General features: G+C 41.4%; 1 protein-coding gene across 11 annotated transcripts in view; it reads right to left on the bottom strand.

Annotated features, from left to right (window-relative positions):
• Positions 1–27,230, bottom strand: part of ARHGAP12 (Rho GTPase activating protein 12) — a 64,439-nt gene that overhangs the window by 11,864 nt on the left and 25,345 nt on the right. For 3 of the 11 annotated variants that reach the window (XM_077302486.1, XM_077302489.1, XM_077302488.1), the window contains 6 exons: positions 24,675–24,938; positions 19,607–19,747; positions 15,715–15,795; positions 5,136–5,261; positions 1,122–1,190; positions 792–884 (listed from right to left, as the gene is read on the bottom strand). In XM_077302486.1, the coding sequence (XP_077158601.1) occupies positions 792–884; positions 1,122–1,190; positions 5,136–5,261; positions 15,715–15,795; positions 19,607–19,747; positions 24,675–24,938 (774 nt within the window). The remainder of the gene's footprint in view (positions 1–791; positions 885–1,121; positions 1,191–5,135; positions 5,262–15,714; positions 15,796–19,606; positions 19,748–24,674; positions 24,939–27,230) is intronic. The other 8 variants (XM_077302490.1, XM_077302491.1, XM_077302493.1 and 5 more) reach the window with 6 other exon arrangements.

Below are 27,230 nucleotides of genomic sequence, written 5' to 3'. Positions count from 1 at the left end.
TAAAAGCTTATTTCTACTCATAGAGCCCGTCAATAAACACTGGCGGATCAATTTAAGATGCCAAACAACTGATTATGCCTAGTGCCATCCATTCATTAAGACTAAGGTGACCAGATTGTCCCACTTTTGGAGGAACATCTGGGGGTACCTGACAAATTGTACTTGCGTTGAAATTAAAAAAATATATATTGCAATACTATTTTTGCGTTGTATACGTTCTATGAAACTTTTTGTTGCTCCATATAGACCAAATTTTTAATCAAGAACCCCCCTCCGGTCAATGGTGTCCCGCTTTACCAATGTTAAAATCTGGTCACCTTAATTGAGACAGAATATCATCATATCATATCATCACCAGAGGAGATCAGGGCCCTGACGGAGTTTAAACAGTTCCGCAGGGCCGGCAAAAAGGAGCTCCTCCACCAGGCATTTGGCCGAGACCAGACGTAATCAATCAGCTACCAAGGGCCCCTACTCCCGCCCCCCTCAGAATCCCATCAATAAGCCCTGGACCTGTTTGTATTACTATATTGTTACTGTTATACTGTGTTGTTATTTGGTTACAATTATTAGTTATCAGTTATACATGTTCTACAGACTGTTTTATGTATTGTTTTCTGTTATAATGTAAACCGCCCTGAGCCTCCGGGGAGGGCGGTATAGAAGTATGATAAATAAATAAAATAAATAAATATATTAAATTAAAAAAAATTAAGATCCACAGTAACTTCGCAGCAAACTAACAACCTACCCCCACCCGCTCCACACACACACCCCACCCAGTGCCTTACAATGTTTATACTGACTTGATGCTTTGGCGAGGAAGGAGAGGATGACTCGCTATCAGGAAAAGAGGTCTTTGAAGCAACTGAAGTTGAAGAATCCTACAAAGGGAAAGTGCATTGAATTATTGACATCACAGATCTCAGGCAGAAGCTCAAGATTAATAGAATTTGGACAGAATTACTGACAAGGCATCTAACACTAAGACATGAGAGTGGCAGACATGTCCAAGACTAAACTAGCTCTCATTCCATTCATAATTGTAGGCACTGATTCTCTCTTGTACAAAAGCACTCTATTATTATTGTCTATACATAAACCATGTTTCAAATACTAACTTGGTCCTGATGTGTTGGGAACAAATATGCAGGATTAGTCAAGAGGTGTTCGGAGGAATTAGTAGGCAACTGTAAAAATACAAGAACTATTTTAATATAACATTATTTTCTCATTGATTCTGTTATCAGGATTGGTTTTAAATAGTTTATACTGTAATGCGGGGGTAGTCAGAACTGCGGCCCTCCAGATGTCCATGGACGACAATTCCCATGAGCCCCTGCCAGCATTTGGGAATTGTAGTTTATGGGAATTGTAGTCCATGGACATCTGGAGGGCCGCAGTTTGACTACAAGCTGTAATGGCTTGAGATCAATGCTTATTTGTATCCTTCCTAGATGATAGCCAAAGCTTTCTGAAATAAGCATGAATTATTCAGTAATGCTCCCACACCAGCCTACCAACCCACCCACCCCCCTTGCTCTTTAATGATTAAGGAGGTTGGAAAGAAATTAGAGGCATTTTTCCTGAAGGCACTTGAGGGTTATTTTCCATTAAAAAGCAAAAATGCAATCCCAGCAGAGATGGCTAACAAACATGCTTTGTAACGGTATTTTCCCCCTACATAATGCACTGTATTGTTGCAACTATTTCATCAGATAATTTTAATGCTGATGACAGATTAAGAAACTGAAATTGCTACCTACCTTTAGATCCTTATATAGCACTTGTTTTGCTCAAAGCATTTCATATTAAACTTGAGCATTAAAAAAAAAAAAACTACACACACTGCAGGCTAATTCCTTTGTTCCTTTCTTCTAGAATCTAGATTCATATGATTAACCCTCACTCCTTAGAAAAGGAAGGTCTTAATGAAGTGTCAACCTTCACAGCTTCCAAATGGTCCATAAAAGCAAGCTCGTTATTTTGTCAATACATACTATCCCTTCAAGAGCGGCTTATACTCATTGACAATATCGCAATCCAGCGAAAGGCATAGGTGCATACTTTCTTGATTTCCACCTTCTAGCAATTCTCAGTGAAAGAATTTATAAGGTAAACCAAGAGATGCTGCAGCCATCAAGGCTATTTGGCATAGCTTACACCCTCTCCCCTATCTTGGTGCTGAGACCAGCTCTTCTTTGCCAGTTCCATGAGACCAAGAAAGCAAGTCTCAGTCCATCTACAACAGGGGTAATCAACCTGTGGTCCTCCAGATGTCCATGGACTACAATTCCCATGAGCCCCTGCCAGCGTTTGCTGGCAGGGGCTCATGGGAATTGTAGTCCATGGACATCTGGAGGACCACAGGTTGACTACCCCTGATCCACAATACAAAGGCTGATAGCTACCAGAGAAGGGTAGAATCAGTCCACATTATCTCATCATACTACTTAAGCCACTCCTTTCCATAACCCCAGACAATTAATCAGGCTCTCTTAGTAATTAATCAAGATATATTTAGACACCAAGGAATCCTCTGCATTAGAAGAACTGGTTCTTATAACCCGCTTTTCATTACCCAATGGAATCTCAAAGCAGCATACAATCACCTTCCCTTCCCCTCCCCACAACAGACACCCTGGGAGGTAGGTGGGCCTGAGAGAGCTCTGACAGAACTGCTGTGTGAGAACAGTTCTAACAGGACTGTGGCTGGCCCAGGGTCACCTAGCTGGCAGTGTGGGGAGGAGTGGTAATCCAACCTTGCTCTCCAGACTCACAGTGGTTAAGACCTGGCTCTTAACCACTGTACAGACCTACAGCTCCTAACTCGGCAATAAGACATTTGGCCCAGTGCACCTTGTTCTCCCCGGATTTCTGCTCCCACATACAATCACCTTCCCTTCCCCTCCCCACAACAGACACCCTGGGAGGTAGGTGGGGCTGAGAGAGCTCTGACAGGACTGCTCTGTCAGGACTGTGTCTAACCCAAGGTTGTCCCCAAATTGCACTTCTGCAATTTTGAGTGCCATACTTTTGTTATCTTCAACTGCACCCAGGAATTGCCTACGTGCATTTCTTTTGCTATCATTTCCCCTGCATAGAAATACCACATACTTCTCTACTTTCTCTTTTGGATTAGCCTTGAAAGTTAATGGCTACTCACAAAGAAGACCCCCGCTTCAGATTTTCCCCCCGGAACCTTCACAGATAAGACAGCTTCACACTCTTCCTCTGTCTTTGCGTTTTTTTGCCTTCCCACAAGCCATTGCAGAGTGTGTGTGGTTGGCCACCTGGAATTTACTGCACCTTAATACAGGCATTCCAGTAGGTGGAACTGTTGCTGTTTCCTATGACTATTATGTGTGCTCAATATTTTCTTCAGTGAACCTCTTGAATTTCACTGCACTCGGAGGTTCAGTGCTTCTTCCAAGTCAATGCAAGGAGTTTCATTTTTGGCAAAAATAATCTCAAGATTACAATCTATATTGGTCTTTGCCTAGATGCGGCTATTTCCCTTAAGTCAGCTTTAAGATCTAAGCTAGCAGGCTCAAGTGGCTGAAAGGTTTTGTTCCCTTAATAGGCAACCCTATTAAAATGCTGGGATCAAACTGAAAAGAAGGGGCAAATGACTCTGCAATAACACATGGTAACAAGAATGCCACAAATGTGTACTAATTTGCAAAACAAGAGGCAGGTTCTTCCCAACTCTCTGAAAATGTTTATTCATTCTGTACCGTAACAACCCTTGAACAATGACTTCGTAGCTCTACCCACTCTTCCTATTGGACTGGGATCAAAAGGCAAACAGTTATCCTTGTAATTCCAAAGGAAGGAAGTTATCCACAGTGTGCTGGAAATCAAGTCCACTCGACAATACTTTGCTTTAAATCATAAGGAACTCCATCACTGTGATAGCACACATGAATCTTTAAAGCCTTATAAAGTTTGGGAACAGACTCCCTCAAGGACCATCTACTCTCATAAAGGCCTGTCCAACTCTTCAAGTAATCTTCAAGGGTTCTGGTCCAAATACCTCTCACCACCAGAGGCACCAATGGGCAACTCTGAAAAACAACAGGCTTTCCCAGTAATGACTTCCAATTTATCTGCCCTGGGGAAGTTTATCTGGCCTTTTCAACTTAATTGTTAAGACAGATCAAGAACTTTGGAGGAAACAGAGGGATTGGTGGACTGGACTTGCAGTGTTCATCAACTGTCTTAAACAGTTTTTTAACGCCACTCCTTTCCTAAGCTGTGAATCTTTTGCAGAAGGCCTGTACAAAAGGCTTAATTTTTTTTCAGAATTACACTCTCCTGTAACATTCTGTCAAGAGGAAGTGAAATAGCTGCCACCAAGGAAATCATTGCTGCACAACTCCAATTCCGTGTTCTGAAGATTACCAATGTCTGTCCCAGTTGTGTTCCCAACTGCAGCTACTTAATTTTCTCCTGTAAGAATGAATAGCTCATGCTGACTGAATGAAAGCAAGTACAAGAATGCACTTAGCCATGACAAGCTGTGGACTCTAAAAGAAATACGTTAGTACGGGGGTCCTCAACCCCCAGTCCGCGGCCCGGAAGGCCATAGTACCGGGCCGCCGGTGGCCATACCTGCCTCCCCCCCCCCCCCCCGCAGCGAGAAGGTTGCCAGGCCACGAGCAAAGCGGTCACTTCACTCACAGCCCGGCTAGCTGCTCACTGCGAGGGGGGAGGTAGGCACGGCCACTGGCACGCCAGCAATGCAAACGCGCATGCACAGAGCTGCCGCACATGCGTGTTTGCGCCCCCTGCTGGCAAAAAAGGGGAAGGGGGGCAACTCTGCGCATTAGCGCCACCTGGAGGCGAAAGTGCATTTACGCACAGCTGCTGTGCATGCACGGCGCCCGGGCCGCCAGCTCTCCCCCACCCCCGGAGGCAGTCCTCGACCACAAGAAGGTTGGGGACCGCTGCGTTAGTGCATCTAACAAAGTCACTAATATTCATCAAGGAAGCAAATGTAGAATGGGGCAATGATTGTGTGGGAAATTCAGATTAAATAGCCTATTGGGATCAGCAAGTAAGTAACAATTAAGCAAGTTACTTTACTGTATGTGAACAATGAAATAATAATATGTTCTTTAAGACACTCCTACCTTGTCATTGGTATCTAACACAATCGTACTGTGCCTCCACTTGGTTAATACAATTGGTTCCTGTAGCCGACGGTCCAGGCTCCTACTCTTAATGATCTCTCTTTGTTGTTGTGGTGAGGCGTTATACTAAAAAAAGGAGGGAAAGCCACACACTGTAAACAAAATTGAACCAGTGATGCAAACAAAAGCCCAGTGACACAAGGCAATCATGCCATATATGAAAGTGCAAGGAGAAGACCTGCATTTTCTCTCTTAATATTTCCTCCAAGCAAGTTGGCACAAATTTGCCTAGGATCCTTTAGTTTTGTTTACGGGTTGCATAGCTTCTTTCGCAGCATAAGCTATGGTTCCACTGACTTCAGGGTCTCCCAAATGACTAACAAGCACAATGTGTGTCATAGGGAAAGTTACAATGTTGGGCAAAGGCAATCAAGATCCACAACAGTGGCAAGAAATGTTATGGAGGAAGAAATAGAGGCAGGCATCAAGGCACAATTTTTCACCCCTCCCAATACCCATGGTCTTGGTGCCCCAAAATTTGGTTTCAAAAGCAGCAAGTGTTAAGCGTGAAAATGTGGTTTCAAAAAGAACCAGAAGGAAGGTTATTTTCGATCATTGTGGTGATAAGCCCGCAGAAAATCTGATGACTTCTAAGTAATACAGAAATATAATATGGCACTTGCATATGGAAATTATGATTATTCTATGTGGGTTAGGATGCAGGGGCAGCCTTCCAGCTCAATGTGCTTTGGATATATTAAAGTGCTCACCCCTGAAACACACATATCTCTGCCAGTGACATTTATAAACTGATGAAAACCCACCTGACAATCGATTTAAAAGGGGGGGGGGGAAATGGGGATGAATGGAATGAAACCAAGACCATAACCTTACAAAGGATACAATATGGTAACTGAAACAGCTAGTGACTTGTTAATTAAATTAGTTACATGACACCACCAAAGTGAAACTGAGTAATGGGTTTGCTGTATCAAACAATACCTCTACCCAGTCTAGTCATGGAGGTGAACAGTGACTCCCCACCCCACACATTGTTCTTACAATGCATATTCCATGCAATGTGCACCACAATTAGAAACATTGTTGGACACCACTACTGAAGTTTCTCAGCATTAGAAATTATAGGTTAAAATGTGATATCTATTTAACTGTTAAGATCATTAATTTACCCTGAATTAGGTGGTACAAAGACATGGCATAGTCCTGCATAAACATGAGCCCTTTACATGGAATACCTGTCGAGGGCAATATCACACCTGCTGCCCTTACCTGTGCAGCTTATGTACATGCAAACTAAACAGGCAATAGGTCCCAAAAATAGGAACTCTGATTTTACAGAACTACCAATGCCAGACAATGGTGCATAGCTAGACTTTTTGCTGATGTTATGAAACATGTGCTTCAATTCCATACCCATCTCAATTCTATACACATGCTCATGAGATAGTTACAGGGCTAGTTGGATTTCAACCGCTGTACATACAACAAACAGTAGAATTCATGCTTCATTTATTGCCAGAACCATATACACGGGATTTTGAATTCTGAGGTTTTGGATTTATTTCACATTAATCCAGTGCACAGGACTGCAAGACAGGCAGGTAAACAGGTTGCACTTACCTGTAACTGTTGTTCATTGAGTGGTCTTCTGTGCAGTCGCACATGACCACTGTTTCCCAAACATGTGAACAATAGGATAAGTTTCCAGAAAATATATGGCAGACCCCCCCCCCCAACACTGGGGCTATGGATTCCAGGGGATTCAGTGAAATTTCCATTCCTAGCATCCCTTTGCCAATTAGGCACCATCAGGATTGGCACTGAGTTCACCAAGGTGGCTGCTGGCCCATAAATCAGCCACCTGAGCTCTCTCTCCTTGTGGATTTGGGGCACTGAGGCCATTTCCCAGAGAGTTTCCAGATGAACTGCTCTTCATTCCCTTGATTTCTGGGGTGGTTTGGCAGCAAGGCTGAGGTATTGTCAAAGTTTTCTGTCAGAATAGAGTTGACAAACTCAGAGCTCTCCATTTGGGGCTATTTTTACATTACACTCCTTCCTTCCCTCCTTCCTCTTTCAACAAGGTCAAGTCCTTACAACAGTGGCCAATAATATCAGACTTCTAAGTCGTTCACTTCTCATTCTGAATTTGAGGTAAATATTCTGCTTCGGCTTGCTGAACAGTCCTCTCTCAGCGGGGGCAAAAAGAGAACTGAAGGGAGAGGGCTAACCCCTTCCACATCTTGTGACTTTCAGCAGGAAAGGGGGGAGCAATCTTGGGAGCTTCTAGAAACTTCTTTTAAGCTTTCAAGTTTTTCTCCATGGCAGGCCTGAGAAGATGCAGTCCCATGTGGGACTGCCAATGTGTGACATTAGGATGCTTAGGGCTGATCCTACGTTGAGCAAGGGGTTGGACTAGATGGCCTGTATGGCCCCTTCCAACTCTATGATTCTAGGATTCTACTACACAGCAACCACGAAGATAAACTGTTAGTTAATGGCAGGTAACATTATGAGATTGGATATGTATTTTCTGCAGAAACCATTTCCTTTTTAAATGAGAGAAGACTCATGATCAATTTCTTTTACATTTATAGCAGCCTCTCTCATGCAAAAAAAATAGTCGACTGATGTTTTTAATATTAGGTTTACGCATTATGAAAACTAGTGTATTAATTCAATTTAACTCTGTTGTTTTTAACTCTTGAATCCCTTTGATTGGTAGATACTCCACCACTAACATGACTTGAGGCCAGACCGATTATTAATACCCAGGAGAACTACTAGAAATCAATATCAGTTTTCCAGATATCTTAATACCAATGAGGTTTGCTCAGTCCAGAAAGACATTTATCATTCTGTGCAAAACTACATATCATTTTAATGGTGGGATATCTTTATTGATTACATGGAAGAAACAGACTTTTTTCCTGTACAATAAAGCTGATCTGCGTAAGAGTCCAATATTGTGATATAGGAGGTAGCATAACCAGAAAGAGTTATGCACAGCAAAGGGTTGAAATGCTTTCAGAATCAAGCCTGTGAGTATAGGCCATATCTCTGCAGCTATCACATAAAGTGCTCTACTTACAACCCAGAGGGAACCCCAGAATCAACTCCAAGCTCTGTGAAACTCATCATCAGATACAATTAAAATGTTCTATGTGCATTATTTTAGGATTCTCCAATTTATAGGCTACCTTTTTACATGATGTTGACACAAATTCCTATACATTTATAGTTTCATTCTCATCTATAATAAGGAGTTATAAGCATCAGTTATGAGCATCCAAAGAAGCAAGCTCTGACATGCAAGAGTTCATGCTAGAATAAATGTTTGTAAGTTTTTAAGGTTCTACTAGACTTCTGTTTTAATTTGAAGTGAGAGCAGCCTGTAGTTGAAAATGTCTCAGGGTCATCACTAAACAAGCTTGCCCTTTTGGGGGTTTCTAGGACACAGAAATGGTGTAAACTGGGTATTAACCTTAGAAGAAAAAGTAAAATTAAACAGCTAGCTCTTTTCTTTTAAAAGCTATGCTTTCTTAATAGCAAACAGACTCTATAACAAACACTGAATATGCAGAACAAAATAATCTATAAAAATACTAAAATATGCGGCCAGGACTTGAATAGGTGCACTGTTAGAAGACACAGAATGGCATAAGAAGAGGAGTTGGTTCTTCTATGCCACTTTTCTCTAACAAAAGAAGTCTCAAAGCAGCTTTTCCCTTTCCTCTCCCCATAACAGACACCTTGTGAGGTGGGTGAGGCTGAGAGAGCCCTGATATTACTGCTCAGTCCGAACAGCTTTATCAGAGCTGTGGCGAACCCAAGGTCACCCAGCTGGCTGCATGTGGAGGAGTGGGGAATCAAACCCGGCTCGCCAGATCAAAGATCCGTGTTCCTAATCACTATACCAAGCTGGCTCTATTCTCCTAAACACACAAATTCACATCACTGTAGTAACTGACAGCATAGGCCCAGATTAGTTTGTGCTTTTTAAAAACATTGGAATTTAGGAAAATATTTAGGGTAATGAAATCCCAGTGACGTATCATCACTGTACGAATCTACAGCACATGAGCACAGTTCAGCCAGGACTTCACTAAGTAGTGAGCAAGCTACTCAGTCTCAGCATCCATCTTATAATGAGAAAATAATGCTAGCTTATTTTACAGGGTTGTAGATGTAAAGAACTACATTTTCTGTGGTTCAAGCTGACGGGACCTTCAGACCAAACGTAACATTTCACTATCATAGCTGAACATTTTCTGCTCCTCCCCAGGTCATCATGACCCACAAGTCCATAAAGAAAAACAGGTACAGTATTTGCTGGCGTATAAGACTACTTTTCCCCCCTGAAAAACATGCCTCCAAGTGGGGGGGTCATCCTATACGCCGGGTGCACTTCAGTTGGGATAGACATAGCTGCCCATAGTGGCCCATAGTACTGTAATGTAATGTAACAAACTCTATATTTTGAGTGGAAATGTTGGGGGGTCGTCTTATACGCCCAGTCGTCTTATACGCCTGTGAAACATTTAAAAGCTTTGCATGACAGTGATCTCGAAGAGTGCATTTTCATGTCGCATTTCTGCCGGGATGGGGGGAAACCGTATTAGCTCGATGGAACAGGATATACCATGCCATTCATGTGTGTTCCAAATCATGCAGAGTCAAGCCGTGACATTCTGTGAATCAATTCGACCCATGCAGCTCTAGGTGCATTGTTATTCATGCCCAAAAAGGTATGATTAAGCACAGTTTGGGGGAGAACCAGCACCACATGGAAAACATATGCACAGATGTATTGCAGAGTGGTTATTCCCCAGAGGGTACTTCTAATCAAAATTAACCATTGTCATCTCTGCCAGGGAGCTGTGGGCCATTGTGGGGTTTGCAAAGGAAGGCAAATGAGAAAGCTGGGGAGCCTCTTCTCACTCCACGGCATTAATGGGAGAAAAGGGAAAGCCCAAAGTGGTGGTCGGTGTGGGTAGAAAAATGTATATTTTGCAGCTCTCTTTGTTTTGGCATTTCACAGAAAGAGGGGTAAGCACCCTTCACTCACCTGTCTGTAGTGAATGTGAATATCCCTCGGTTTTTCCCCCAGTGGCAATTAGATCCACAGTTAATCCTCTCCCTCTGCTGTGAATGGCTGCAGAAGGTAGACCGAACATGAGCCTACGGTACACAGAGAAACCTGCCTCCTGTCCATGCAATGCTCACACAAGCAATTCACTAAATCTTCAGTGAGTGCCTCCAAAGAGGAAGAGGCAGTAACATCACTTAGTCGGAGCAACTTATATGCAGAGACGCACCAAGCAACTAAGACCACAATGGGAATTTTACCATACAAATGTTTTGGACTATGATTTGCAGGATGAGGACTTCTTCTACAGCTGCCCTCCTGATGCTACAAAATATAAGATGACAACTGCAGCTGTGGAGCAGGGGAAAAAAAAAAACAGCCGTTGACTATACAGCTTAAACTATTTCCCTTTCAGTTCTGAGGCATGCCAGCCCAGATCCAGCAGGCTGCTGCTAGCATAACTCATCACCACAATCCCCATGGTGGTCGTGTAACTAACCATAATTCTCTAAACTAACTTCATCCTTGAACTTCCCTTTCTTGACTTTAAAGAATTACTGTTTGAAAAGATGCAGCAGGGTTGCATTCAATATACAGATGCAAGCTCGACTGTTTCATTTAAAGCTGTTCCAGCACGTCTATAAAACTGCACACAGATTTGTCTACTATTTCCTGGTTTCAGTTTATGCTATTTTGAAGCTGCTTCCAAATCCAAGGTTAATGCAACATGAGAGTTAATTGTAAACACTGGCACAGATGTGCAGGCCCTGAGTTTTTTTCTCTCCTGACACTGAACTACTAAAAACTATGTCATTAGACTGACTGATATCAGCATAAGGGGAAAGAGATGATAAAATTAATAATCCACAAACATATACATCTATTGTTTGGGACTAGATTTATTCCATGTCCTCCCCCCCAATTAAATTAATGCATGGGGGGCACTAATGTTCAAGTACATCTCATTGAAGGCTATAACCCAGGGGTACTCAAACTGCAGCCCTCCAGATGTCTATGGACTACAGTTCCCATGAGCCCCTGCCAGTGAACACTGGAAGAGGCTCATGGGAATTGTAGTCCATAGACATCTGGTGGGCCGCAGTTTCACTACCCCTTCTGTAACCAGCTTCTAGGATTCTCTGCTACGTGATGCTTCTGCAGCTTGTCTGAGCCAACAGAATCAGAATAAGGGAAGGGGTGTGGGAAAGCGAGGGCCTTTTCGCATGGGGATCTTTGTTGCAAATTGTTTGCGGAATGAAAAATCGCCATTTAAAATAGTGGAATTCGTCGTTATGCATACCTGCCTTTGTAGTGGAATCAGTTGCGTTTTTTAGCGTTTCCCACAGGCTTCCGGTCTCGGAAGAAATCGCTAGAAAGGAAGCGCTATTGCCAAGCTCGTCCCGCCCCTGGCCGTCAAGCAGCCAATGGGCAGCCGTTAGCATGCTCCCAAACAGCCCCTTTCCCTTTAAGAAAGGTTTAAAAAAAAAAAAACAGACCCATAGCAACGAATCTAGGTAGATTCGTTGCAACGGAGAGACCCATCCAGCTGCCTGATGTGAGCTGTCGTTTGATTGTATGATCGTTGGCACGCTGCCTCGAGTGATAAAAAAAAAATCCCCCCCCCTCTCACGGGCCTGATTTTCGGCTGAATTAATGTGTAAAAAATAAAGGGACTTTATTTCAGCAAACGGGCTTTTATGTGGTTTGTGCTTAGTGACTAAAGGTGAAGGACTGAAGCCAGGGAAGCCTCTAAACAGAAAGAGGCTCGCTGGTGCGTTTATCCCCGCTCGCTCGGAGAAAAAAAAATGGTGATCGCTTCGCCGGAAGTTTGGAGGACAGGCTCAGGAGGAGGGACTTTGAAGAACCCGCAACAATGGTAACGCACAGGTCTTTAGCGCTAGTGTTGCAGATTGGTTGCAGGAGTGTATCGCTATCTGGAGGGTGAATCCACTTTTCTGGATTCCCCTGAAAGCGCTACAACGAAGCGCTTTTTGCTGATTGGTTTCAGGAGTGTTGCAGATTGTCTGCGACGTCGTGCGTTAAGGCAAATTAGTAGCGTTTTCAATTAGCAACCATTGTGCTATTTTGAAGCCGTGCGAAATGGCCCCTAGAATTGTTGGCTAATATTTATTACACCTTACAGTCAATTGTTGCAAGAATTGCAACAGTATCGAAACCAGTACTGAACCCAGGAATTAGGAAGAGTATTTGTCTGCTTTGAGCGGCCGCATGGATTCGAACGCGGAGGGAGGATGGATCCCCTCCTTCGCATCTCCCGATTGGTCAGTCTGGCGGCAAGGGACCAATTGTGAGCCGCGCTGTGCGTGGCTCGCAATTGGTCCCTTGCCACCGGACTGACAATCGGAGGGCGCAATCGGCAGGTGCTTCGCACCTGACGATTAGGCCCTCCGATTGTCAGTCCGGGGGAAGGGGCCTACCGGCACCCTTCCTCATCCCGGACAGGGCTTGCCGACAGAGCCCTTACTCGTTTATTTTATCCGCTCCGCGGGGAGTGGTTAAAGATAAGTTGGTTTGTCCAAGGCCAGTTCTGCAAAGAGCTGGGGAAGCCTAACACTACCTGATAAACTTCTCTCTTTGAAAGCTATATTAGGTAAAGGTGGGAGATCACCTGCAAACTCCATGCATGTATTTCTATAAAGGGCCAAATAAAACATTAACAAAGCATTCAGCCATTTTTCTAAGTAGTTTTATCTCTTTCTGAAAAAGAACAACTGATATTTAGCAAAAGAATTATGACCAAACACTTACTGATATTCCTGTAGTTTCATGCTAAAACTGTCTTGAAAACAATTCTGTCATTCATATTGTAGCTCTGATCACCCAACAAGCATACCAGAAGTTCAAGTTCAATTTGGGTTTGGTTTTTAGTGAAAGGACGGAAGAGCATCAGGCTGCCTAAAAACTGGTTTTCAGCTTAAATGTCTTCAGGGATTTTGATGTATATGGAAGCTAGTTAAGATCTAATTCCCCGCCTGTTTCCTGAATTCCTTCTTTGTCTCAGACTCCTGTCTCATGAGTATTTCTAAATTATGAAGAGCTTTGCCAGTCAATATTCCGAGATCAACCTTTCAAGCATTTCCTGTTCTTCGGTTACGGCAGGCTGTCTCAATCAGGGTTTTATGAAACCCTAGAGTTTCTTGATGGGCCTGGAGTGGTTTCCCAAACCGGTGGGAGTTAAATATATATATATTTAAATGCTATTAGGTGATATGAACATATATGGTCATGTTGACTCCCCCCCTTCCAAAATGGCCAATGATGGATCTGGAGGGGTGGGAAGGGAAGGGCCCCCCAGATGGGCATGTGCACATCTATCCTTCCCAAACACATTCTGTATAATCATTTCATTTCTGGGGTTCTCGAAGCCTGAAGAATGTCTCAGAGGTTTCTCAACAGTAGAAAAGTTAAGAAAGGCTGAATTATGGATACATTAATTTGCTGGGAGAGGATGAAAAGAGGGAATACAGATTCTGAAGTTGGTTCCCTGTGTGCTGCCAATTAAACCATCTCTAGGTATACAGAGGCAAAGGGAACAAAGCGAAAGATAGTTCTTGTAGCATATTTCCAAATTCTTGAACACAGTTCTGATCACTATATTTAAAGTGAAGCTCTGCCTTCTGCTTACTGCCTGGAATAACAAATTATTGTTTTGCTACCTTAGTATTTAATTTGGTGGAAAATGCATTCCCTGTTCGAGGCAGGAAGAAAACTAAGTTAAGGCTGACCCCCACACAAGGAAACAGGAAGAGGAAGATTTCTTCCTGCCTCCCTGACTGAGTGGTGGGAATCATCCAATCAAGATGTCCTCCACCTCAGAGGGAGAATGGGTAGTATACTCTCCTTCAATATGCAGTATAACAGCAGTTCTACAAAAGTATCCACAAGTATTTTTAAAAGAATTTTACTATATATTTTATCAAGTTACAATGAAGTGAATGCCTCAAGTCCATTTATTTCCTATCAGTGAAATCCTGCCAGAATGACAATTGCCATACAATCATTGTTTAACAGGGCTGGAACCTGAAGTAATGCTTTAGGTGCTTGGCGTGGCTTGCAAGATTTTGCATATTTTTCTTTGAATAGAAGACACCTGTGCCTATATAATCCACTATAAACCACTATAATCCACTGATTTGCTATGCAGAATAATGTTTGAGAAATACAAAGCTAAAGCTACATCACATGTGAAAAACTGGGATTCCATTTTAGAGTTAACGTGCAGAATTGTATAAGGATTATAGTATACCTTGAAGACCGACCTCTATATTCCGAACAGTTCTACCACACCTATTTCTCAGAAATTCTTAGTAATCTAGCAGTCTACCATCTGCATTGCCATGATCATACTGCAAAATGGAAAATCTACACACCCACTGAGCATTAACTCTTGAAATCTTGTTTGTCTCTAAGATGCTACTGGACTCAAAGCTAGCTGTTGTACTGCAAACCAACATAGCTGCCTTCTGAAACAGAAACTACACAATAATGTTTGCAGGCTCATGTTTCTTTTTTTGAAGATTTGTATTGGTTTAAGCACTGGAACTCTCCAAGGAAACAAAGAACAAAGAACAGACACTTTTGACTTATGATTGAGGCTGAACAGATCTTCCTGGCATCTTTTAAAGCTAGTTACAATCACTTGTGGGGAAGGCACTGGCAAACCACCCCATATTGAGTCTGCCATAAAAACGCTGGAGGGCGTCACCCCAAGGGTCAGACATGACTTGGTGCTTGCACAGGGGATACCTTTACCTTTTACAATCACTTGAGACCCCAATTCAGATGGTCTTCTGTTTGTCTAAAATGACCTGAAGAGCATTAAGGACTTTTAGGCTATTCAGGGAACAGATAACCTGACAGGTGCTTTCAAAGACTGGTGAAATAAAGGATATGACCAATTTTGTGTAGGGCAGGCTAAACAACAATCTGCTTTAACATCAATCAAATCGAAAAGAAATGTTTATTGGCATTATTCAGTTCTGTACTACTCCACTGAGCAAACTACAAAACCCCAGGTTGTGACCATATCAGAAATATATTGTTTTATTAAACTTCTAATCCATCCACAGTCTTAAATGAACTGACAAATGTAGCCACTTCAATGGTCTTCTGTCCCAGATTACACAAGTACTCGCTATGATAGTTCACAACCTAAGAACTCATTCTTTGGGAAAACTTAAGATATTGTTACAGTTGTCCTAAAACGTGCTAAATTGTGCTAAATTAATAGTCCTTTGGTATGAATATTACTTTTAATCTATTCAAGGTTCCGCAAGCCATAACATGAACTAGACTACATACTGAGAGAAAAATAGCTATTTTCACCAAGATTTAGAATACAATTTAAAAAATCAATGATGCATTCTAGAAGTTCTGCATCTTTTGTATAAATTACAGCAGTTACCAGCTTCTTAATCATGAGCCACAAATATTTTTGTTTTCACGACTTACTTTTGGCAGTGCCCACTCCGATCGAGATCCATCTGCATTATAATAATATGATCGACCTTGTTCATCTACATGTTTTATCCACTGCAGAAACAAAAATTTAAATATTGATTAATAAACTAACTTTCTCATTCCACCAAAGATGATCATAGCCAGAATCTCCATGGTTAGACCTTGGTTCTACTCAAAATCTCACTGATACAGCAAAAACTATCATAAATTGTAATACAGTGTACGTCTCTCACGATTAGCATATACCATGAATCCTAATGAATTAAAACCATAAAATATATCTGAACAATGTTAAGGTTTGTGATGGTTTCTGAGAACACTAATAATATTTTTTGGGTACAAATCTAAATCCTTATGGAAATTTCTACTACTGCCTAATTTTGGTTGTTGTATGGGTGAGAACACTGTGCTTCTAATACAAGCATTGTTCATGACTCAGAACAAAAATGCTATGCCTCACATCTTTGGAGCTACAGGGATGGACTGTGACCTACTTTCTTTTCAGTAGAATCCTTGTGGTCCACCAAAGTACTTTAGATATGCAGGATATCTATTTGATACCATGTTGAACAGAATGTCAATGAACTGAAGGGTAACTATCTGAACACTATGATGTTCAACATCCTGTTTATTGATCTCACTGTATGCATCTGAAAGGCTAGATTTCAGCATCTATAATCCTAGATGCACCTGATAAAGTCAGTCATTACAAGCTGCAGTTTAAAGCTTCGTCCATCCACCTCAACATTACAATATCCTCTCTACAGCCCAAGACCTTCTAACTTCCCAACGGAAATAACTTCTCTGCTGAAGAACGCATGCACATAGTCTCCCTTATGCCAAGGCAGAGGAAGTCTATATCTCTGTCAAGGTCATCCATTTACATCAAATTAAAAACCCCATCTGATACTTTGTGCCATGCTAATATTTACATCCTTCCCATCAGTGGCTGACAACCACACTCTGGTTTGTTCTACTGTCTCTAGCTTTTCAAGTTCAAGTTGGGAACCAGCTAAGCATTCTTTGACCTTCCCATTTATATTTGCATCTTTGTGTGGACCCAACCCACACACATGACTGCACTTTGAAAATGGATTGCATCCTACCTAGTGATTCAAGACTTCATACCAGTCAGCACTGAAAGATTATATTTGGCTCCTGCTGACGCCTTTAGTCAAAGGTTCTTTTTCTTCTTTTACCATTTTTGGCCACATACACTCTGCTTTACTTTTTAACTCAATTTCTTCAGGATGTTTCAAATTCAGCTCAACCCACCATGTGTTGTCATGTTAACTGACTTAAATCATGGTAATATTGAGGACCGATGAATTCCTAAGGTATCCGTGGAAACACATTTATACAGGGTGGTGACAATTCTGTCAAAGTTTGTACAGGCTTCGGACCTTTGCTCAGGTCAGAGAAGCAGACTGAGGGTGTGGGCCAGGAGTACAGCCAAACCAAAAGCCTCTGTATGTCCTTCACTATCTCCACATGCGTTACTGGAGACATTTATTTCACAGTTTATTAAAAGAAAACCAGAATGCAGTGTGAAATTTAATTATTGCTTGGATAGCCATTTATTATGCCTAGAAGCCAGAATTCTCTCCCCACCCCCCAACAGAAATAGAAAGGGAAATACAGTATATCCCTCCTTCCCAGAACAGCAGACCTAAAATATGGAATGGTTAGCAAAAACATGCTTAATAACCTTAAATATCAGTACAGCCATCCCAATAGCGAGACTAGAGGAGAAGAAATCTACTTAGAAGATATCAGCTACATATCCCACATTCAAGATCCTTCTAACTAGGTGAATGAAAATTCATTCTGAATTCAATTTTCTTTTAAAGGTCAGTTTTCTTTTCTCAGCTGATAGAAGAAATCCATTTGCTTTGCAAATTCCAAAGAAGTATTCTGTGGGCATATTGCTGTCAACCACGTCACTGATTTTCTCTCTGAGGAATCTAAGCCTCCTAAGAATGTTCTAAATCTGAGAGCCCAGAATGTTTTGCCAGAAAATAAGAGGTGTGAAATAAAAGAACCCAGGATTTCTTGGTTACAGCAATAACTTCAACACATTTTATAAAAAGTGCACAAGGCAGAAGTGGCATGGAATTGCAGAAACTGTATGAGCATGTCCTTGGAGACTCTAAGACAGGGGTTAATTGGGAAGTAGGAATACCTGGCTGGGGAATAGCTGAGACCTGGAAAAAAGGTGGTTTTACAAGGGTAACTTTAGGAACCAGCACCAAAAGATGAAAACTAAAATCTAGCCATCTAAACTTAATTCTGGCTCTCTCTCCATTTGTCATGGAGAAATAAAGCTTAGTTTCACTCATTTTTTTTATTTTTCCCTTGGTGCTGCAGACAGATACTTTGATCATGGTGCTATCCCCCATTTTCTGCAGTTAATTTATTTAATTACAAGCAAAGTGTGTGTTTCCTTTTTATGAAATTGGTGTTTTATTATGAGCCCCATGCATGTCTAAGCTAGACACACATTTACCGAGATACAAAGAGGAGGAGAAGGAACTCCGCCCTGAGCCTGAAATACTAAAAAAAGAGGTTTTTGGCCGGTAGGAAGAATAAAAGCTATGAACAATGTTATTGCTGATGGCAAGCAATAAAAATATCTTATTTCAGATGAGGATAATAAAGTGATTTATCATGGTCAAGTGCCAGTTGCGTAAATTCCGCATCTCCTTGATAGAACACTGCTGCCTTAGAGACCCATTAAGCCACCCTCTGAATATGCCCTGGGGAGGGCAATACAGCTCAGAAGACTGATCCTTGTGTCTCTCCCTAACAAAAAATAGAGCCAAGTGGAGGGAGACCAGCTTTTTTCTGCTTGCTTCTTCCCTTCCCCCTCTTGTTTACTGGTGGAACTCTTTCCAAATTTACTTTCTGTCCTTCTCCCTTTTGCTGGGGGACACTGGAGAACAAAAGTAGGAACAAGCTCTGCTACATTTAATCGGTACAAGAACAGCAGAGCTAGAACCTACTTTTTTTTCTCTGACATTCTCCACCACGGAGAGGAAGGGGCAGAGGGTCAACCCCACCAGCCAGTACACATAACACAGAGCTCCATTCAGGAGGCAAAATATCTCCCCCTTCCTGAGAGAGTGAGAGAGACCACCCACCCGGCATTCAGACTTCAGTTCTGCACCCAGATTTACAGGGCAACTGAACTATTAGGTCTTTTCCTTGGTTGCCTAGGGGCAATTCGTAACGAGCCAAAGCAACTATTTATGTTCCAGGCAACTCAAATGCCTTCCACAGAAATCTCTAGTTTAAGACTTCTCCAGTTCAAATATTGAATTTTAATGATGTAAACTACATCCCACCCACCCCCAGGACAGTAACCTGTTTTGCTCCAAAAGGAAGAAGTGGCAATGCAAGAACCTCGTTTTAGAACTGTTAAATGAACAACAGTGCTGTTTTAACACGACAGGATGGAAAACAGCAGTTGATAAAATGACATGTTAGGCAGTTGTTAGATGAGAAAGCCTGTTTAGCAGCTGTATTAAACATGGCACTGCTGATAAATAGTCACTTGGATTGCTACCTTACATGGGAATACACAATTTCTCATAGCATATTATAAAATCAGATATGATAGCTGTAATCAAACAAGCCCCCCACCCTACCTGAGCAACAAGTAACAAATGCAGTGTGATACATTTCTATATGTAGCATCTATAAGAACAGTTTCTTAAAGAAAGAAAAGCAGATAGAAACAAGCATGACTGTGAAAAAACAGAGGAGGAAGCCGGCACTAAACCAACACTTTTCTACCACGAATGACAGGAAATGGCACCTATTTGGAATTCTTAACCACTAAGTTTCTATCAACTTAAGAAATGTGATGAAGAAAAGCATGTACCTTTTCATTAGTATAGTCACTGGTATATAGCGTTTGGCCACGTTCATCCAATTCTTCTGACCACCCTTTGGGAGGAGAACCATACTGACTATCTGACTGGCTGTTACAAGAACTGTGGCAGTTTTCTTGGGATGACAGAGTCTACAAATGGTCAAACACACACAGAAGTACTGAGAATTGATTATTTCAAATTCTGAAAGGTTCAGTCTAGGAAATAATACTTTAAAAGAAAAATGAATTCAGGGCTTTACAGGTAAGAGCTGGAGATAGCAGATCGCTTTAGATTTCCCCCCGATTTCTGCTGATCACTGAACAATTATATTCCTTATGACCTTTGTGCATGTTGAAATTCAAATGCAATTTTCTTAACTGAGTTTAAACAGATAATGCCATCTACATCCTACTGAAATCAGTGGAAAAACTAAGTGAACTTGGCTGAACTGTGCCATAATTACCTATGAAAGTAAATGCAAGCAATGTGCAAAGGAAACAACTGCAGGGTGAGCATAGGCAACTAGCATTGTCTCCAAATGTAAGGAACAGACGGCACATGTATTGTACGACTTAAAATGTCTATGACCCCCTCTCCTGACTTGTCTTTTTAAAAATTTTGTTTCCTTCTATTCTCCCTTGCTAGAAATGATCATTCCTACATCTCCTTTCCTCAGACAACATTGTTTTGGGAACCCATTATAGGCAACTTCACCACAATAACATTATGAGACATTACCTTTGAACTCTACAAAACCCAATGTTCCAATTTTTAGAGTCAAATTTCAAACTAATACTTGCATGCACACAACGCTATTAAATGTTTACCCTTTTTATATTTAAGCTAGGAGAACACTATGCCCCAAAACTTTTAAAGTAATATAGAATATCAGATGGTAGTTGCAAACCTAGAAGAGATATTCATCACCAAACCATTTTTCAGATATCTGGTGCTTCTACCCATATATTTCTAATATTTGTAATCATAGTCTTATTATATTGCTTGGTCGATATTTCATGCTACTGGATTGCATTGTTTTGCATCACCAACCTGCCTTGAGCTTCAGTGAGAAAGGCAGCCTGTCAATAAATTATCTTCTCTCATTTTTCAGCATGGCAGAAATAGAGTAGTACATGTTGCATATAGTTAACAAGCAGTTGCCCTTAATTTGCCAAAGTCTTGATTTGGAATGTAACAAAACAATTCTAATGTTTTAATTAGAATGTTCAAAGAGTATGCATCCAGCTTAATGAACTATATTAGGGAACTGGGCTAAGTACAGTGTGAACTGTACTACTTAATTTGACTCAGCAGATTTACTTCCCTCGTGGATTCTAACTGCCATAATTTCTAATTTGAACAGAGAATGTATATAACTAGCATTCTTTCCAAAGGTTAAAAACAGTCTATGCATGCAAACATGTAAATTCTTAGATAATAGTTGCACAATTTGGTTGCTTTTCTTTATTGTTTCTAATATAACTTATCAGGAAATGACTACCAGGATTTCTAGAAATTTTATTTCTGAATGTTTACCACCATTTACTTAGAGAATTAATGTACAACGCTTTAGCTATAGTTATTTCAGAGTATCAGACATGTTCAAATACAATTTTATGGAGATCAAGATTGTTAAAATATTCATTCTGCAACTGAGCTACCAGTTCTATATTGTTTTTTCCTAGTAAAACATGGGAGGAAGCTAAGCCTATCTCTAAGACTTATAGGTTTGTTTTATTTTCACATTTACCCTAAAGGCTCTGTCAGTAGTTAATTGTTACTGATAGTTAATCTATCAGTAGAATCTCAGAAATTATATATCATAATAATTTGACAGAGGTCCTAATATTATTTCGAGATACTCTTATGAATGGGAAGAGGTTAAAATTACCCAACAAACCAACCCTCAAAAAATAACAGATTGCAAGCGCAGGTTATCTGCTGAAGGCAACAGAGAACGTTAATGAAAACACGATAAAGCAGATGACTCCTGGAATTCAGAGAAGCTACATAACACATTGATCATTTTTTTCGTGTACATTCAAGCTAACTAGAGCAGGAAAAGCAACTAAAACTTTTGATAAAAGAACAAGGTACTAAAACCATGAAGAGAATGTTTCACATACATTACTCAACAATCCTGGGGATTAATGCTGATCCATTAATCCACCCATACTTCAGTGGCTTTGGTGTCACTTACGGCTCTTTGACTTGCTACCTGTGGCTGTTCCCCAATATGGCACCCTTCCTACATTCTAGAAAAGTGGAGAAGTCTATTGCCTGGTAGCATTTATGGTTGGTAAACAGTTCCTTCTCTAAAACCACCACCGCTGGAAGGACTGGGTAAACTGTAAGGCTTCCTGAGCTGCAGACCTCGATCAAGGATGGAAGCAAAGGGCCTGTGTTCTCCAACCACCAGCTTCACTTTACTCTGCTGCCTCCATGTTCTCATCCCAGTTCCCTGGGAAAGAGAACAAGCTTACTGCAAAGAAGAGTGAAACCAGCACCATCACAGCAGCCACCCAGGAAAAGAGGAAGCTAGACATAGTTGGGTAGTGATGGTTTTTTACTCCGCTTTCTCCATGGCTAACTGGTCCTTCTTCAGGCACCCTGGTGATCTTACCTGATCTGATGAACTTTATGCTGTGAACAGAGTGGAAAGGCGGAGTGGAAAGACCTTCCCCTCACTTATTAAGGTTCAGCAGTGGTGGATAAAGACAGCCCTACAGGCTCAGAAGTACCCTGGTAATTTAAGAGGTTATAATATTTTGAATATTAAATAAGTATCTTATATTATTGTTTGGTGGAGTGCTGATAACTGTGAATGTGGTTCTCTATGAGCGGCAGAGCAAGTACCACTGTGCTAATATTTGGAATAACACAGGCAAAAACGACATCTTAATTCAAAACAGAGGTAGGTTCAACCAACTTTCCAGTTCTATTTCTGAAATCATGTTATACTACCACCACTTAGTAGAATCTACAGGAACACACACAAACCTGATCATCTAGATTGTCCTGAGGGAATCAGCTCACCTACACCAGGGGTAGTCAACCTGTGGTCCTCCAGATGTCCATGGACTACAATTCCCATGAGCTCCTGCCAGCATTTGCTGGCAGGGGCTCACGGGAATTGTAGTCCATGGACATCCGGAGGACCACAGTCCATGGACCTCTGGAGGACCAGGACTACCCGTGACCTACACTACCCATAATCAGCTCATCAGCCATTTCAACTACCATCTACAACAGCTCCTCCTTTTCAAGAACAGTCCCATACTACCCTTCCATTCCTGAGTGCAGCAAGGTTTTTTAGGGGAGCTGCACTGATTATGTCACTAAAACATGTATCAGGGCTTAAGCAGTCATGGAACAGTCACCAAAGCCCAGGCTTAAGTGGCTTCACTGGAGTCCTCTGTATCAAGGATCAAACAGCTGATAGACCATAGTTTTCCAAGAAGAGACCCAGAATCAAATTAGGTACTATTTCTTAAATACCTAATCCACCCACAAGAGGGGAATGATTATGCTTCTCCAGTCTCAAAGTAATGGCCAATCTGAGCTACCACAGAAGGCATAATGCAAATATGATCAGCAAGCTTGCAACATCTTACAGCTAAAGTTACAAGAATTTCACAGCTGCCTCCCGCAGTGCTGAAATTCTTATCATAAACTGTTTTAGGAATTAAAAAATGCCGCTATCATAAATCAGGCATATTATATTGCATTCCCAGTTATAGGAAGCTGGGGATTTAACACAAAGATTTTAGTCCCTACCACCCCATACCATAATTTTTTAATAGATATGCCTCTAAGCTCTCATTCAATTCAGCAGAAACTTGTTCAACAAGAACAATGAAACCCATTTTTAAGCTTACCAAATGGCCTGGCAGTAAGCAGCCAAAATATCAAAGACAACAGGGGAAGAAAAAAGAAAGGTGTATCTTCTTGAATGTAGCAAAGTAAAAAGCCCTGGCAACAAATGACCCTATAACACTCTTTTACCCTCCTTTCTCAAACATTCCTTTCTTAAACCTTTCTCCTCACTCACTTATCTTCTCCTGCTGCACTCTGTATGCTTGCTAATAACACCCCTAATAACAGCACACATACTAGGGATTGGAGCTAGGCAGGCCAGTTGCATTAGCAATAGAGGCCATCTGCTCTTTCTCCTCCAAATTAAGGTGTGTAAGTCACAATAGCAGCTTCATGTTTTTCTGGTTCTAGAGGGATTGAGTTGGGTTCTACAAAACTTTCCCACCTGCAGTGGCATATTTACTTGTTTACACTGTTTATATTCCCTCCATGCACCAGTGGAAAAACCTCTTGTGCCAGTGCAAGGTGCCTCATTACGGAGAAAAACACCACTGTAAGCAGAACCATTTCAAGCCACTACTTTTGGAATACCTGGCAGATACCAAAAAGATACACACTTACCACAAATATAAAATTAATCCAGAATTATCCCAGTTTCAACAGATGCAATACAAATGTGTTAATTACCCAGTAGCTTTAGACTGAAGCTGTCTTGCCTTGACCTTTTACAATGAAGTCATATTTGTCAATTATAAGCTAAGGCAGAGTGTGCTTATCTATTAGGTTCAAGAGACTCTAAGGTTCTTTGGTTTGGATCCAATTACCCCTTCTGGCAAAGAAAATTCCCCTTAGAATAAAGGAGTCCTTGGATCAGATCCTGGGTTGTTTAAAGAAGTGCTTTTTACTACCTGCTTTTTACTACCTGAAGGAGTCTCAAAGTGGCTTACAATCACCTAGCCTTCTCCCCTGAAAGATAGGTGAGGCTGAAAGAACTCTAAGAACAGTGACTGGCCCAAGGTCACCCATCTGGCTGCATGGAGTGGGCAATCAAACTAACCTCTCCAAATTAGAGGCCACAGTCTTAACCACTATCCCAAGCTGGGCCTCAACAATTAAATAAAACAGGGACCTTTTATTCTGACAGAAATGTCATAAAAAGTGGAATGTTCCCTAATGGAGAGAAATTAAGACCATCTCAAGAGCTCCAAATTTTAATCCAACTACGTTTATTCCACAATTCACACTTAACTCTAAGCTTACCTCTTGATCTATTTGATTCAGAGAGTCTCCTCGACTTATGCTCGAATCCCGAGTCCAGCGTGGTGGCTTCCAGGTTCTTTCTTGCGTTACTTTGTTGTAATAGTAACTGCGTCCTGTATTATCTTTGTGGGTTTCCCACTCTCCATTGATTTGAATTGGAACGGTCATAGGTACAGGTGGGAGTGCAGACTGTGATATTTTTAATTCTTGCAAGTTAGCATAAACTGGTGAATCTGGCCTTCCTTGGCTTGGTGGAGTAGTTGGCTGTTTTGAAAAAAAAAAAGAAATTTTGCATTACTTAAAAGTGCGTATTATGACTGCATAACAATAGATACTGAATTAGTACGGTGCTGGGAACATTCAGTGCTTTTAACAAGCAAATCTAATATTACTTATTTAATTAATTTACACCCCACTTTTCCTCCCAATGGGAACCCAAAACTGCTTATACCATTCACAAGCATAGGTTACTTTTTCCAAACATCTGTGCTGCATGAAAAAGATGTTTTTAATTCACAGTTGTGCCTTTTAGAACACATGATTTCTTTGTCAGTCTTAACAGGCAAAAAAACAGATAGCTTAGTAACTAAATGGCTAATTTGCAGTCCGTTTATTCATTAGTTCCAACAAGTATTGCTCGAGTATGCCTGCTGTGGGTTGAAATTATAGATAAGTGAGTGAAATAGAGATAAAGAGCTTAGCCTTGAACAAAGACAGCCTCCTCGCCTTACTGCAGGATAAATTATCTTCGCTGTCCTTCTCAAATAATGCAATTTTTGCTATAACATTTATTTTAGTAGAGACTATTGACCCAGAAAAACTGCTAGGAGTTAAACACAGAGACTGATTCAGCTGGGCAGCCATGTTGGTCTGAAGCAACAGAATGAAGTTTGAGTCCAGAGGCACCTTTAACACCAACAACATTTTATTCAGGGTGTAAGCTTTTATGTGAACGCAGACCTCCTCACGTGCACACTTCCTCACACTCAATGAAATGGGAATTACAAATCCATATATATATAGGCAGATGGGGAGCAATAAACTAGGACACAGCATAATGAAGATCACTAATACCAAGCTAAGTTTATAAGGTTATCACTTGTTTGGGTTCAACTCTAGGGGAGAAACACAGTAAAGGAAATAAATATGTAAAGATTAGAAACTAATGGACAGATTAAATGGTTCTATGTAAACTGCCCTGAGCCACAAGGGAATATAAATATACTTACTTATTTACCTATTATTTTTTATATCAATAAATAGATGTATCCCCTGTTTTACTACACCTTGTCTCCCCACAAGCATGGAGGCTTCCCCACACCATACTCTTCCCTGAAGTAGGGTGACTGGCTGTGCATTGCTTTTCAGGTTCAGTTATCATGCAATCTTACACAAAATTACACCATTCTAAACCACTGAGGTTACTATTAGACAGAGGAAGTAGAACATTAAGGACACACCAATGAATACAGCTGAGAATAACTTTTACCCATAACATCTGCCTCTATTTAAAACATCCGCCCCCACTTAAAACAAAGCACCTTAACTAGTTTGCCTCAACTTTCAGGTTCTTCCATACCAATTTACAAACGGCTGTTTTCACAAAGGTTATTTGCCCCAAGTTCATCATTGCTTGGAAAGAGGGGGGGCATTGCGGTACTTTCATGCACTTCCCATACTCTTCTGAGACTACATTTGAGGTCTCAGTGACAATTTCTGTGGTTGCTAGGCAACCATAACAACACTACTGGCTTTCCAAGTTTAGCGAACATACTGGGTTTTCAACTGCCAGAGCTAATACATGCAGTGTCTGGTCAACTAGGGCAGCGATTCATCAGTGAGACTTAGGGGAGTCAGGTGTTTGCTCCAAATGAAGCCGGAGTGTAAGGTGAAGCCTTCTAGGGAAGAGACGGCGGAACCCTACTTAGTTATAAGACAGTGGTTCTCAACCTTCCTAATGCCGCAACCCTTTAATACAGATCCTCATGTTGTGGTATCCCCAAACATAAAATTATCTACCCCGCGAGGCTGTTGTGTGGATGGCGCCCACCCGGCCAAACTGCTTGCCCAGCCGCGACCCCTGTGAAAGGGTCATTCGACCCCCAAAGGGGTCCAGACCCCCAGGTTGAGAACCACTGTTGTAAGGGGAAATCAGAGGTGTACGTCCCAAGACATCTGTGTCTGTGAGGTAGAGCTTTATTTACTTCAGAAGTTAGTAAAGTACTAGTTTGTCCAGGAAGGCAGAAAGATGTATCATAAGCTGATAGTATCCACTTTCTAAGAACTAGAAGAAAACGAGTTGGTTCTTATATGCCACTTTACTCTACCTGAAGGAGTCTCAAAGCAGCTTACAACATTTGCCACCCCTTTCCTCTCCCTACAACAGACACCCTGTGAGGTGGGTGAGGCTGAGAGAGCCCCAAAATTACTGCTCGGTCAGAACAGCTTTATCAATGCTGTGCCGAGCCCAAGGTCACCCAGCTGGTTGCATGTGGGGGAGCGTTGAATCAAACCTGGCTCGCCAGATTAGAAGTCCGCACTCCTAACCACTACATT

The sequence above is a fragment of the Paroedura picta genome, chromosome 11 (assembly GCF_049243985.1).
Source record: "Paroedura picta isolate Pp20150507F chromosome 11, Ppicta_v3.0, whole genome shotgun sequence".
Classification (NCBI taxonomy): Eukaryota; Metazoa; Chordata; class Lepidosauria; order Squamata; family Gekkonidae; genus Paroedura; species Paroedura picta.
Note: the sequence above shows the minus strand (reverse complement) of the source record. Positions and strands in the feature narration are given on the sequence as shown.